Source organism: Colossoma macropomum, unplaced genomic scaffold (assembly GCF_904425465.1).
Source record: "Colossoma macropomum unplaced genomic scaffold, Colossoma_macropomum, whole genome shotgun sequence".
NCBI lineage: Eukaryota > Metazoa > Chordata > Actinopteri > Characiformes > Serrasalmidae > Colossoma > Colossoma macropomum.
In genome coordinates, this window is record NW_023494799.1 from 8214757 (window position 1) to 8229414 (window position 14658).

The 14658-nt window shown below is 40.1% G+C and overlaps 1 protein-coding gene across 4 annotated transcripts in view; it reads right to left on the reverse strand.

Moving 5' to 3' along the window:
* Positions 1-1193: 1193 nt before the first annotated feature.
* Positions 1194-14658, reverse strand: part of si:ch73-63e15.2 (protein strawberry notch homolog 2) — an 85957-nt gene continuing 72492 nt past the window's right edge. For all 4 annotated transcript variants that reach the window (XM_036586654.1, XM_036586655.1, XM_036586657.1 and 1 more), the window contains 10 exons: positions 13992-14063; positions 13781-13889; positions 13145-13216; positions 12008-12151; positions 11072-11166; positions 9029-9121; positions 8572-8703; positions 5925-6001; positions 5646-5833; positions 1194-4543 (listed from right to left, as the gene is read on the reverse strand). In XM_036586654.1, the coding sequence (XP_036442547.1) occupies positions 3756-4543; positions 5646-5833; positions 5925-6001; positions 8572-8703; positions 9029-9121; positions 11072-11166; positions 12008-12151; positions 13145-13216; positions 13781-13889; positions 13992-14063 (1770 nt within the window). In that variant the 3' untranslated portion in view covers positions 1194-3755. The remainder of the gene's footprint in view (positions 4544-5645; positions 5834-5924; positions 6002-8571; positions 8704-9028; positions 9122-11071; positions 11167-12007; positions 12152-13144; positions 13217-13780; positions 13890-13991; positions 14064-14658) is intronic.

Below are 14658 nucleotides of genomic sequence, written 5' to 3' on the forward strand. Positions count from 1 at the left end.
AGTCTGTTGATTTGGGAAAAAAAAAAAAAAACAGAACATCAACCAAACACCACAAAACGTTTTTTTCCTGAGATAAATGTGTGGTCAGATGCTCTGTGAAGGAATTTTCTGATTCACTGCAATATTAACACCTGCCTACTGCAGTAAAGAAAAGCCCAAACAGGAATCAGCGCAACAAGGCATGAATATGACGAGTTCTTCAACAAATACAACACAATGTTTTTCATGTTTCATCAGTAAACTAACTTAGGCCCAATCCCATTTCACCCCTCGCCCCTACCACTGAGCCCTTAGCCCCCCGTTTTGCGTGTTCACATCTAGGGGTAGGGTGTCCCGATTCTTGTTGAGATAGAGGAGTAGGGCGAAGTGTTAGGGCTACATGGCCCTCCAAACGCAGGTTTCTCAGAGGCACACTCCAAACAGAGTGATATGAGAAAAAAGAAAAACCAACAAGATGGCAGTCCACAAATGTGAGTATTTTCTCTGTAAAAATTACAATAACCACTGTATTATCTTAGTTTAATGTGATTTCAGTGTATTATGGTCCTTTTCTTTACAACAAGCACAAAAAAATCGCTAACAGTATACTAATGTCTCGGTAGCTAGCTAGCTAAATTTCCCGTTCCACCTTAAATCATCCAGCAGTACTGATGCCTTAAGCGCCACATTGTAACTGCTGCTCCATTTAAGGTGGAGCGGGAAAAGACGAATGAGAAGAAGGGGAATATCTGACTTCAGTTTCATATCACTGAAGAATTAAAGGTGGGCGATAATAAGTAACTGTCACACCCCCCTCTGAAAGCATATGATGCCTTAAATATAACTAAAGCCCAGCAGTGAGGTTGCTGAATGGCAGGGTCGCCTGCAGAGCACTGCTAGTAGTCTGTTAATGAAGTAATGCTCTTTTTTTATTTGAGGGTCCCATTCTGTAGGGAAGATTTCAACTAATATATAACTCAGTTCCAAGGGGCAAGGTGACACTCGAAAACAACGGGTAGGGGTAAAAATATGAAATGGGATTAGGCTGTAGTCTTGGGGTGGCCTCTGCTGCAGTTTTACTGATTTCTGATTGGGGCTTCAAGCAAGTACAAATGTATTGTTGCATAAATTAAACAAGAACTTATGAACCTGTGCAGCAATATGGAACAGTGCAATACTATGGTGCAAAATTACACTTTTTCAGGTAAATATTATTTTTTTTCATTTGGTTTTCAGCAATATCACTTTCCTGTTCTGTTTCTATTGTTTGTTCTCACGCACACTTTGGATATCAGGAGAATATACAGTATGGAAAATAATATCCCTTTAACATAAATTAAGATGATATATCATTTATAAACATAAATGTGAGACTGGTGGTCTCTCCCATTACCCCACCTATGGAAAACATCTACATCTGTGTACAGCTGTTTTCAAACGGTCAATTCGTTCGGTCTTGTTGGTCTGATTCACTGACGGTTCCTCATACTTGGATATTTCTCTGTGATACCCAGTATGTACTCACACACAGTGCATCACACTCTAAACAAGACTTTTCATACTGGAGGGGCTACATCGTTTTGTTTTGTTTTGTTTTTTTTTTTGTTTTTGCATTTCCTGAGAGCATAAAATAGTAAGAGAGCATAGAATCACATTATTTTAAGACGATTAAAAGCTAAAGCCGCTAACATTCAGTATCATCGCGCACAAATCACTGCTGAACCACTACTGTCTTAACTCATTAGGAGTTAGAACAGGACCGACTGCTCTGCCGCGTAAAGAAGATACGAGCTCATCCAGGGACATTCCATCCATCCTCTCGTCTGAGTATGAGGTTAGATAAATAAAAACAATAAATAAATGCCAACGTGTTGTATACAAATATATACTGTACAAGAGTCTTTGTTTAGACTACATTCCCTAGTATGTTCCAAAGGCACTGTTTGAACAGTAGTCTGTTATCTTGCTCTCCGAAACTGCAGGAGAAGCTTGTCAGAGGAAGTTGTGAAACAGATACAGAACAGGTGGGGGTGTGGGCGGGGCTATCTTTCCAGTTTTGGTTTTGCCATTATGCATGAGTTTCAACCAAAAGATATGATGGTGTTTCTCCGACGTACCACAAGAGGGCAGTGTAACCCAATAAAGGCTGAATCTCAATTCAGGTTGCTACACCCTATATAGTGCAGTGCACAGGTCGTGAAACTATGGTTTCTGCACACACATATTTTAGATATGGGGTCGTGCAGCTTTGGCTGAATATAAACAGCCGTCTGTTACACATACAATGTACTTCTCGGCTGTAGAAGCCACTATTTCATAGTGCACTACATAGGGAGCAGGGCGGCATTTGAGATTCAGCCCAAGATCTAAACTGCTTTGAAAGCAAACATTTCAGAACATCTAGTTTGGCTGAATGTGGGAAGATATTATTTGGGATGGTGGTTTAAATTAAGATCTTTCTCTCTCTTTCATGGTGGAGCTCTGTCCGAGCAGTGGTCACCAAACACTCGTCCTGGAGATCTACCTTTGTGCACAGTTCAGCTCCATTTAGGCCACGTGTTTGGCTTCCGAGTTTGGCCAGTGATTAAAAGAATCATTAATATTTACTTGCCTTTTAACTTTTTCTGCATTCGTATCAAGTTATCGAGTACACCCAAACACTCAGTACTACCAAAGAGAGGCAGAACTGGACTCCGGACATGTCAGTCTGGTCACTACTTTAGCTTGGCAGTACTTTTGCAGTATTTTGCAGTATTTTGTTATGCTGATATTAGGGCTGGCCCAAAAAGCATTTTGAATAATTCTTGGTTTTTACACATGAACACTCCAATACTTCTCAAAGTCATCCTATGTCATTTCATAATTAACCATACTATCAAACATGTTCATTACTGCAGTTGAAAATACGTCCAGTAGATGGCAACAATACACTAGCAGAGCAGGATGAAGCCTAGCTGCTTGCACACCATATGCTGCTATAGCTGTGATGGCCGCCCTCTAGTTCAAATACAGCTTACATAAATCATGTACACACTAAGGGTGTCCTGAATTATAATTATTTTATCACCATCACAGTTTTAGTTTTAGTGTGTTTTAGTTGTGTTTATTTATTTAATCAAGTTTTATTTGGCTGGTTTGCTGTTTTTTATCATGGAAAACAGCAGCGAGGGCATCTTTACCCCTTTAGCTTCAATGTATGCGTGGAAAGTGGTGCAGGTTCTGCTCTGAGCTGAGGTGACGTGCCTAAACTAAACCAGCTATACTTTGTTTTTAATATTTTCCATATTGTAACAACCAAAGCAATATGCTGATGAAATGTGCTGTGGTTTAGGCTATATTTTTTGTGGCTTTAAAAAAGACAAAGGCTCTGAATACTGAACAACTGAATGCTACTGTAAGGAATGTGTACTCAGTATTCAAATTACTCGGACCAGCCCTAGCAGATATAGCAACTGTTTGCAAAAAATAATATGATTTCACCAGATTTTTCATGAAAATGAGCTATTTTATATGTGAACAGGGAGCAGGATCTACTAAAATAGGAGCCTGGTCCAATCCGGGTGGGGCAAGATCCAGCACGTTTGCACCTCAAGCCCTGACTAGAACTAAACTTTGCAGGAAGGCAGATCTCTGGGAGCTGGGCTGATGACCACAGGGTCTAGAATGTGGATGAGGCCATGCAGGCAGTGATGAGACTACACACTAAATTGTCTAATGAGCCCCATTGGTCTGTACTACTAAGCTGTATTACAGAGCCAGTGGGCCGGATGGTCTCACTATGGTGAAATGAAGTGAATGACGGACTGGCGAGAGTCCGAGCCACGTAGCATGCTGTTCAGCACCTCTTTGGCGTTGATGCCTGTGTCGCTGGGGCAGTTAGCACTGGGCAGAGCGAGGGAGGGCTGGTCTGAAGGTGAGAGAGAGGAAAACAGCGACAGTGAGGAGGAAGACGAGGACGGTGTGAGCGAGGGGGAGAAAAGAGACGAAGAGGAGGATGAGGACGGGATGGTGGAGCTGGAGAAGAGGTTCATCGAGGCTTGCTGTGTGGCCGTGTGCAAAGCGTCCGACGAAGAGGTGTTGCAGGGTGATATTTCTGGCAATGAGTTGAGGAGGTCAATGATGTCCTGCTGAACGTCCTGCTGTTGCTGTCCCTGCGTGAAAGCCTCCAGATTAAAGTCCTCCACAGCTCCGAGGCCGGCCTGCGTGCTGTCTGGGGAAAGGGGCATAGGGCTGTGCTCCCTCAGGTCAGGGAAGCCATCGATAGGGTTCCTCAGTGAAGGGAGGGAGGAGAAAGAAGGCAGAGAGGAGATGAATGGTATGGGATGGGGGTAATGTGTAGCCAGGCTAGACAGGCTGGGCAGCTGTGGAGGCTGGGAGAAAAACTCAGTGAAGTCTCTGTGACCACCCTGCAGCAAACTCCGACGCTGCTCGGCCGCACACTGCTCGGCCAAACGCTGCTCCTGAGCCTGAAGCTCCTTCTCCTGCCGCTTTCTCTTCACCTCCTTACCTATCCTGTCTAACTCCTCTCGGACCTGAGTCACGCAGTTCTCCGGGATCTTTATACCTGAGAAAGAGGGGGATTTGAGACTTACTACATTTACTGTGCTAGTATAGACACACTACTACAGCACTACACTGATCTTCAAACAAAAGAGGAAAAAACCCCACAAAAATTCATAATTTTATCATTTAATCAATATATTTTTAAAAAGTACAAACTAGCGTCATCATTATCAGACAGAGTGCAGTCATAGCGGACTTTTAGTTTCCTTACTGGCAAACCTAAAATAAAGAAAGAGAGAGAGAGAGAGAGAGAGAGAGAGAGAGAGAGAGAGAGAGTGGGGGTTAAGAGACAGGGAAAGAGATAGACAGATAGTGCTAGAGAAAAGGAGGAAAAGAAATGCAGACAGTGAAAAAAGAGAGAGCAAGAGACAGAGACGAAATGAAAGACAGACAGGGAAACGAAGAAAAAGCAACAGAAGAAAGAGGCTGAGAAAACAAGAGAGGGACAGAAAGAGAAGATACAGTGAGTGAGAGAGAAAAAGAGAAAAACAGACCAAAAGGAAAGAGAAAAAAAGAAAGAGAAAGAGAGTGAAAGGAAAAGAGAAAAGGAGAAAGAAAGAAAGAAAGAAAGAAATAGAAAAAGGAAAGAAAGCAAGCAAAAAAGAAGACAGTAAAGAAAAAGAAAAGACAAGGATAGAAAAACAGTAAAACAGAAAGTGAAAGAAAAGGGGTAAAAGAAAGAAAGAGAAAGAAAGAAAGAAATAAAGAAAGACAGAGAGACAAGGAAAGACAGAATTAAAGAAAGAACAAGAGGGGAAGAAAGAGAGAGAATGAAGAGCAAAAGAGAAAGAGGGGAAAGAGAACGGAAGAAAGAGAAGGAAGTCAGCAAGAGAGAACGAAAAAAAGAAAAGGCAAAAGAAAGGAAAAGCAAGAACTACAGACAAAAAAAACAGAGAGAAAGAGACAAAAGAGAAAAACAAAGAAAGGAAGAGAAAAAGAAAGAGAGAAAGGCAGAGGAGGGAGAATGAGAGACAAGAAAGAAAGAGAAAGAAAAGGCAGAGAGAGAGAGAGAGAGAGAGAGAGAGAGAGAGAGACTCTGAAAACACAGACATCCTGTATCCTTTCACTCCTTCTCTGTTGGAGATGCTCCTGCAGACACTCACCCACTTGCTTGTGTACTCTGGTTTTGAGGCGGACGATCTGCAGGATGCTGGAGTTGGTGATGTCTGCCACCACGTCAGCCACGCGCTTCCACACACACAGAAGAGCGCCGCACAGAACGTGGTACTGCCGCAGACGCATGCCCTGCAGACACTCCTGCCCCTCATCAACCTTCTTACACCGGCCGTTCCTACACAAACACACAGACGCTCATCACACAGGCTGTCCAGCGACTGACCATGTCTCTGATGGGGGAAATAAACGAGGCCATCCACACTCACCAGTTAGCATGGCTACATTTCCTCAAGGAGAATTCATACTGGGTCTCCCAGCTGTCTTTTGCCTCCTCTGGAGTCACCTGCGATCCAGTCATTACAAATGTTATTCACAGCTTGGCAAAGTAATGTATGTTGCTATTACAACAAAACTTTACACTAAGGGTTCAGAGAATCGCACAGTGCGCCTCAAACTGACTCTATGACACTCTCAGTCCATTAGGGGTCATTAGAGAAGTTAAAAATAACCAACCCTCAAAGAAATAACCACAAGATGGTCCCCTTTAGCTTACTGTTAACAAACTCTGTGGGGCCTGTCTCACGAAGGTGGATCAATATTTGCCATGCTACATCACCCTGGCAACTTACGCTGCACCTCTATGGCCTGGAAGAACTTCCATGCAAATTAATGCTGATGCAACTTGTTTAGCTTTTTATACGGAAGTGTATTTCCGCTAGGTAGGAGAAAAGGGCTGTGTCCCAAATCACATGCTACAGAACCAAAGAGTGTGTAAACAATAGTGCACCACCATTTCTATGTCAAGTATAGAAGTGCATGGTTTGGGATGCAGCCCAAACCTTTTTTTTCATCAAACTGTAACTCATTAGGATAATTTAATGATTATTGCCTCAAGATTTTAGGTAAAAATGACATTATTGATAAAACTGAGACAATTTTCCTATTTCAAAACACATTCGTTTGGTGGTTTGAGCTGAACTCGAGTTGTGCCGAGTGCATTTAGAGTTGCCGTGATATTGTAAAGTCCCTGTGCAATTTCACTGAGAGCTTCCTGCTCGATTGGGAGCTGCACCATTTTCACTTGTGGTGAGAGTGTCCTCTTAGCTCTGCGCAGTGCATCAAACTACAACTGGGACATTTGTGTAACAGAAGTCTCAGAGCAAACAACGAAGTACCAAAGTAATTTGCAGCTTCTGTACTGTAGTGATTGCAGAGCCAAAGAGTCTCACAATAGTTTGTGAAAGAAACCTGTCAAATCATTATTTAGATCAGGGGTGTCAAACTCAACCACTAGAAGAGCCATATTAAAAAATCTCAATAAATCTGTGGCCCAGAGAACACCTACAACGTTTTGCTATGACCCTAACTGGCCATTGTTTATTCAGAATATGCAAAAACTGCAAGAGAAAAATACAGACTATCCTATTTGCCTATTTGCTTGAACTACATCTTTTCTTTTTGTGATGTAACCGCTTTCCCAAAGAATGCTGAAGGAGGAGGATAAGAGTGCGCATTACATTGCAGTGCATGCTGGGGACTGTAGTGCAGTGAACTGTGCAACAGGCTGCTTTTAATAGAAAATTGGGCCTTGTGTTTGCCACATGGGATATAGACAAAACCTGCTCCTAAGACACTTTGATGAGTGTAAAATATATCCATACTGCGAAATACCAGTGTGATTCACAGTTTTACTAAGATTAATTCTTTCTTTTTTATCATCAAATGAAAAATAATATGACATGGTGAGCATTTACAATTCCTTTTCTGTTTTACTCGAAAATAAATGCGACTCGCTCTTTTCTCCGATTCTCAGCAACTACATTGGCAGCAAAAATGAGACAAGCTTTTCTCAGGTGTTAAACAGCGCACAGTATTGCTATTTCGTTAGTGCTCAGTATTTACTATCAGCTTTAGTAAATAAGAATAAGTGCTTCATTCTAAAAAATATCTCCTCCCAGTATTTTGCACATTGGGATACATGAATATGTAATGAGGCAAAAGTGCAACCGTCCCTTTTCATCTTTTTACAGGCGCTAAAGACGCTGTCCTTTTGTAGTAAATTAGCCGCTTTTTAATACTAAAACAGGGTTTGCGACGGCACAAACTACTAATAAATCTTCCCCCTAACCTGCTCGAGGGCAGGTTAGGTTCAGGATTTCAAATCATAAACAGGTCTTAGACAAAGCAGAGCCGAGCCTCTGATCAGGGAGAGCCTTCAAGTCCTTTTCAAGTGACTTATTTTCTCCTTAACAGGTATGGAACATCAATCATGGGAAGAACATCACTTTTCAGCAGCTGAAACACATACTGACCGCTTACACGGCCGCCGGCGGGCCCAAAGTTTTATTACACGCTTTTATACCTTAGAACAGCTCAACCAGTTTGCCCTGAAGTTGCAATTGTACTGAATTGTTACTGAATAATAAATCTTAGAATGTAAAAAGTCCGGGATTTTAAGGGGTTAATGAAGCCATCATTACTCCAACGTGCACTAACACAGTAGCAGTGAGGACAGTGTAGCTGTTAAGCCTTACAAAGCTTTACTTTCTACATATTTACGATTTGTTTTCCTTTCAAAAATAAGCTGTCTGACTCCTCATGTTTCACGTAATTGTCTGGTCGTCATGAATATCACACTTTCATTTGCACACGCATGAGGGTTAATCATAATTTGAGCACCTAACCCTGGGTTAACAGAGAAAGGTGTTGAAAAACTTGTTAACCACCATCACAAAAGAAGCTAACTTTGACAGAATTTGTTAGGTTTTGTGAAGCTGAAACCATCTAAATAAAAAGTGTGACATCACATTCAGAACACTGCAGAAACCATCAACATCATATTCAGTTCACCATCATATTGGATAAGTGCAGAGTTAAAATGCTCAGAAATAAAAAAAAAAGAAAAATAAAGACCTTGCGGTACTTCTTCTGGATGTTCTCCAGGTTCTCCGTTTGTTTCTGTTTGCCAACGTTGGGCTTGTAGACCACCAGGTTGTGGCCCCGGCCTTGCTCAGCAAGCAGCACACAGGGGTGACTCCCTCTCAGCTGTGGGGGAGACAGACGCCAGAGCTTACAGTCTGCGAAAACAGTCTGTTAGGATGTCTTTGTAGGGGGGGAGATGCCTGAAGGCTGACATATTATATTAATTGTGTTCTTTTATCTGCTTTCCTGTTCACGCCCCCAAAGCTTTTGTAATAAATGATCCAAGAATGATCTGATAGTGAACCTTTCTTCACCCCTGGAAGTTTGTCAGGCTTTGCTTCTTCACAGGAACCTTTCATTATTTTCATATTGGTAGTTACAAAGGAGGTTAAATGCAAATGTGAAATGAGAGATGTGAGACTGCTTTGAGTCCTGTTCAAACACAAACCTTGTGGGAGAGATAGAAGCCTTCGTGTGTCTCACTAAGCGCTTCAGCCTTCCTCAAGGCCTCCTCCCAGGGCATGCCTCTGTCCACGCTGATCTGCGAGGCGTAAGAGAATATTTGCAGGTTTAGGCATATTTCTGACTTTTTATCACAGTTTAAGACCATTAACATGGCAAGCTTTACGCTTGGGGTTGGTGATATGGCAAAAATATCATATCAGCATTCGGCAACACTTTATGGATGATTATATAGATGATTAATAAACTAATAATTATTAGAGTATCAGTATTAATAGAGTATTAATAGAGTATCAGTAACACATCAACTACATATCAGTGAAGTAGCAGTAGTGAAGCATCGGAATACATTGAAGTAAATATCTTGCAGATGTTCTGTTGATACTTTACTTACATTAAGTAAATGTATCGTTAATGTTACTGCCATTACACAAAACCTAATCTTACCCAACCCAAAACCTAACCCTAACCCTGGCTCTAATCCTAACCCTAACCTCACCTCAACCCAAAACCTAATCCTAACCTTCATATGTTTTTTAAATGTTACTGACAGCCTATTGAGTGTTTGTTTCATCTAAAAAGGACCACTCAAAAAGTTTTACCCACAATGCCTCAGTATTTTGACACACAGACACAATGTACTAGTGGTTCTACATTTAAAAACAACCATCAAAAACAGAGTACAGGACTAATGAGGCTCTCTTTTTAATGAAGCATTGAATTGTTCCTCGCTCTTTAAGTACTGCAGATATCGACAATCTGCTCAGAGAAGCATTTTTTATCACAATAACAAAACTTATCACAATAAAATATGGTCATACTGCCCACCTCTACTTCGTCTGAAAACATTTAAAAAAAGCCAGGAGACATCAGTAGGTTTTCATTTACATGAGTAACAACGACTGCCAATGTATATGTAAACTAAAACTACAGCTAACTAGTACAACAGTAAGAGAAATAATGGTGAGTTTTGGACCTGTTTTGCAGTTTGCAGTAGGCTGTGTTATGATAATCTGCAGATAATCCTAGACAGACAGCACACAGGTCTGACTCCTGCTTGCTTTACACAGCCTACTCTATTCTGAAGAAAAACCACAGAGGAGGAACTAGCTGTAGCCGGAATCCAGACAGGTGTGATAAAACTATCCTTGTTGTCTTTACCGGCAAAGTGAGAAGCCAGTAGCAATTATCATATTTTATAGATTGTTCCACTTCGGAAATGTTGTCAGGGTTTGTTCTCTGCGTTTTGTAACATCTGAAACAGCTGTGCATCATTACAGCGTGCAAGCATGTAAACACATAAACCAGGGGTCACTAATCTCGTCCAAAAGGGGCCGGGGGGGCAGGTTTTCTTTACAATCAACCAGATGCATAATTGATTGCACTTGTTTAATCAGTTGGTCTGTGTGCTTGATTAAAACAGGAGAACCTGCAGGAGTATCGGTCCATCTACGATTAGTGACCCCTGATAAAGACAATATGAAATTTGACCGCACATACCATTCAGAGCTGTTTTTCCGTCATCACTGGAAATACGCAATGTTCCAGAAAATTCTTTCCAAGTAGGATTTGGGATACGAACACTGTGTGCTTTTTTCTGCTCTTGCACAATGATCAAGTTTTCAAAGTAATCAGTGTTAATTGTAGCTGATGGACCAAATGGATTCATTCTGCAGTTTCCCTCAAAACTGCCTCAAGTTGAGAAAAACACCTCTAAGAATTTGTAGACTAACAAATCTCCAACTCTCTGGAGAACCGCTTTAGGCTCATTAATATTCGTGAGAATTTTGGAGACGTTACAAGCAACACAGGAAATCAACCTGAGCAAACGCACAAAAAAAGCAGGGAGTCTGAACTGTTATCTGCTTTATCGAAGACCACAGCAAGTTCTTGTGAAGCCATGTGGTAAGACCTCAAAAAGGCAAAAATAGCTGTTAAACTTTAAGACTGTGCATATGCTCAATGATGACTGTGTGCTTATTTCTCATCATAAATGTTTATCCACACAGGTGCTCAGTATGAAACTGACCTTATGGAGAATAACTTGGCCTTCCTGAGGGTTTCCTGGAGTCAAAAACGTCTCCTGAGTTTCATTATAGATCTCATCATTACCAGGGGCCAGGTCTGTGAAGAAACAGAGAGAAGACGCTTAGTAATATACACCACATAGTAACACTCTATCTACAGAGTGGATGCAACATTAATACTGCAGTTATATTGATAGATATTATGACTGTGATATCATTAACCTCTTTCTGCAGGCCCCCTAGTGGCCATTCTGCCAGTACAACAGAGGTTGCCTTGGATATTTTTAATTAATATAATGGGATAAAACATTTTTCCCCCATAACTGTTTTATCAAATTAACCAGGACACTGTTGTCTTTCTGTGTGCGTGAAATGTTGCGACTTTGTATTGAGCAACGAGGTGTGAAAGGGAGGGGTGAGAAGCCCCTGCTATGAAAAACATTCACACCTCTCCACAAAGACAGGCGTGCTGAGATAAAACAGACAGCATAACTGCAGCTTTCATGACATCAAACAATCCTGTACAACTGCGGTAGTAAAAAAAGGCATCTAAACACAACAGAACAATTTTTATAAACGCTGACTTCCTTGTTCCCCTACAAAGTTACTGACAAAGTCAATTTTGAAGCAAAATTCAACTGAGGGACCTCCAAAACAGGTGGAAACTGCTTTTTAGGGCTACCACGAAAATACGTTCAAGATACAAACATAATTTGTTGGATTACATGAATTCCATGATTCATTAAAACAGAGCAGTCACTGAGAACTCTGACTGGTCAAGATAACCCTGTGATTGTTTAGTGGGTTCATCTGCATCTTGCGGCTTTCTTCAATATATAAGGCCAATATTGCAATAATGATTAACAAATGCTATTTTATGCAGCCCTACTACAAGTATGTAAAACAGTAAATGATAATACTATACAGGGTTTCCTTACCCAAGATCCCCATGTCGTATTTGCCCTCCTTCTTGTCCTTTTCGATTAGGTAGTCAAAATTGTCAGTGAAGTACTGGAAGAGCGAGTTCTGCTTGTGCACCTCGAGACCCAAGATACGGTTGAGGAACTTTGTGATGGAGCAGTCTGTGGAGAGTCACAGAGTCAGAGCATGTACAGTCGTCACCTCTGGTCAAATGACGTTTTGCTGATGAAGTAAAAAGTAAGTTAACATATTCTCTGCAGAGAATACATTTCTGCACATTTTTATGCACAAATACTGTTTTTCTTTTGCTGAATTTTTCATACTGGGCAAAAATTATGGCATATTGTATATTTTACAGTTGAAAAGTCTGAGACCACACTGGAAATCTGTTTTTTATTATTTAAACCTGGAAATAAACAACAGAAAGTTTTGGAATTTTGAAAAATTGAAAAAAAGTTAAAATGAAAAAGATTTTTTTTTAAATTCTGAAATTTCAAGGTCACTATTCAAATTTGTGAAATTCACCGTATTAAGGTATTTTTCAAAAGAGTCAGACTGTTTTCCATTGAAATGTGCTCAGATGACTTTCAGGTGGAATTGATCTGCTCACCAGAAGCTTTTGCACAAACTTATGGAGACCAAGCCAGCTTGACTGCATGCTATCATTAAAGAAAAAGGGGGGGCAAAAACACTGAGAAATTCTGAAATTCATGTAAATATTAATTCTGCTTTTCGCTCAGACTGTTATGTTGATGATATCATTTGTAATGAAAAACTAGAATGAAATTAGGAACAATAAATGTGGTCTCAGAATTATGGACCCTGCTGTATATAATATATATAAGTAGGGACCAAAAATCTATATATTATTAATATATTGGTATATATATTGGTATATATACCAATATGTTAAACCCAACTAACAAAAACAGGCAGAAAAATACCAGATTATTATTTATATTAGGTTTATTCCCTTTAAAGGATGTGCTAACTTTCACTTACAAAATCAACAATTCATTTCCCCAGGGGGTGTTCAAACCTTTGCATACAATGGTATATAAATGCGTATGTATATAGTATACATGCATAGAATAAAGGCTGAAAATGTACTAGATGGACCATTACTAATGAAAAGAGCAGGATGAAGACCTCACCTTTCTCAGGACTAATGCCAACACGAGACTCCTTGCAGAAGATGCCAACATCTATCATGCCTTGCTTCATTTCTAACATAGTAGAGACATATACAATGTATTTCTCTCATATGCACACACATACACACATTTGATTGCTTTATATGAATCCAAAGAATATGACTGACATTACAGTTATGTCACATGGATACTGTGCCTCTATGATTCTATGGATGGTTTCCACCTTAGCAGCAGAAAATCAGTACACATGGCAAAAACTATCAGTACCTTCTTCTTTTAATTAGGGATGTGCATTCAGACTAATTTTGACATTCGAGTATCCATAAGAGTTAATGAACGGATATTTGGTTAATAGCAGGGAAATACTTTGGTATGAATCAGAACAATAAAAACAATACATTTAGCTGCATTAAAAATATTTATGCTCTGACAATTTTACGTAATTTTACTTAATCCATGAAATGAGTGTAAACACATACACTTACATATTGAGTGTAATGAGTGTAAACACATACACCTATATATATGAATATTATTATAATTGATTATAACCATTTCTATCATTCTAAAATGGATGCAGTTAAAATTTAAAAAATAAAAAATATCTGTTTTGCTGCCACACAGCTTTAGTCTTACCTGTAAAGAACATGGCGTCACCACCAGGATAGTCTTTGGGAGGAGGCACCTTGCTCTCAATATGTCCAAGTATGGCTTTGGTGATCTTATCTAGAGCCTTGGTACCGTACTGATGAAAAAAAAAACAAAAACAGGCCACTCAAGGGTTGGTTTATGACTCACTCAGATAATCTCCTACAGAAACTGCCCCAGATAAGAAAGATTATCTTACTTTATTTTCAAAGTTGTACTTGCTCAAGTCTCTAGATTCTGTGGCTCGTCTGTCACCGTGCGTCAGAGCTCCCTGTGGAAAGATTCAGAAACTGTAACTACTTCTAGAAGTAAAACCAATCCTAAACTTGGTTTCATTTTCACAACATTCACCTTACAAAACATTAATATTACTAGTTTCAACTTCTTGTCCACAACTACATTCCAGTGTATCTTTATAGATGATACTGCAGCTTTGGGCAACACTGTATTAAAAATGGATGACTGACACCGCTCGCCAATATAAAGTGCTTTTTCTTCTTCAAGGGGAATTTCACTGATCTTTGCTGAGTTCTGCATATTTAAAGGGTTTAGATGTGAACAAAGTCATTCAGAGTGGTTTGATGTGAAATGCTCTGCTGACTCTGAGAAACTTACTGAGTCAGAATTGGTCACAGTGGTGGTGATAGGAAGAAGACAACTGCCTCTAAAAGCTATATCACAGAAAGTTATTATATAAAGTGGTTATGAAGGACTGATGAAGGCCTGATTCCTAAAACAGTGTTTTGGGATAGTATTGAGGTACATGCAGGGTGTTGTAAGACAAAATAGTTCCCAAAGAAAACCTGTTTTTTCAGACTTGCCACTATTTTACCATCATCAACATCACCTATAAAACTCAGGAAACA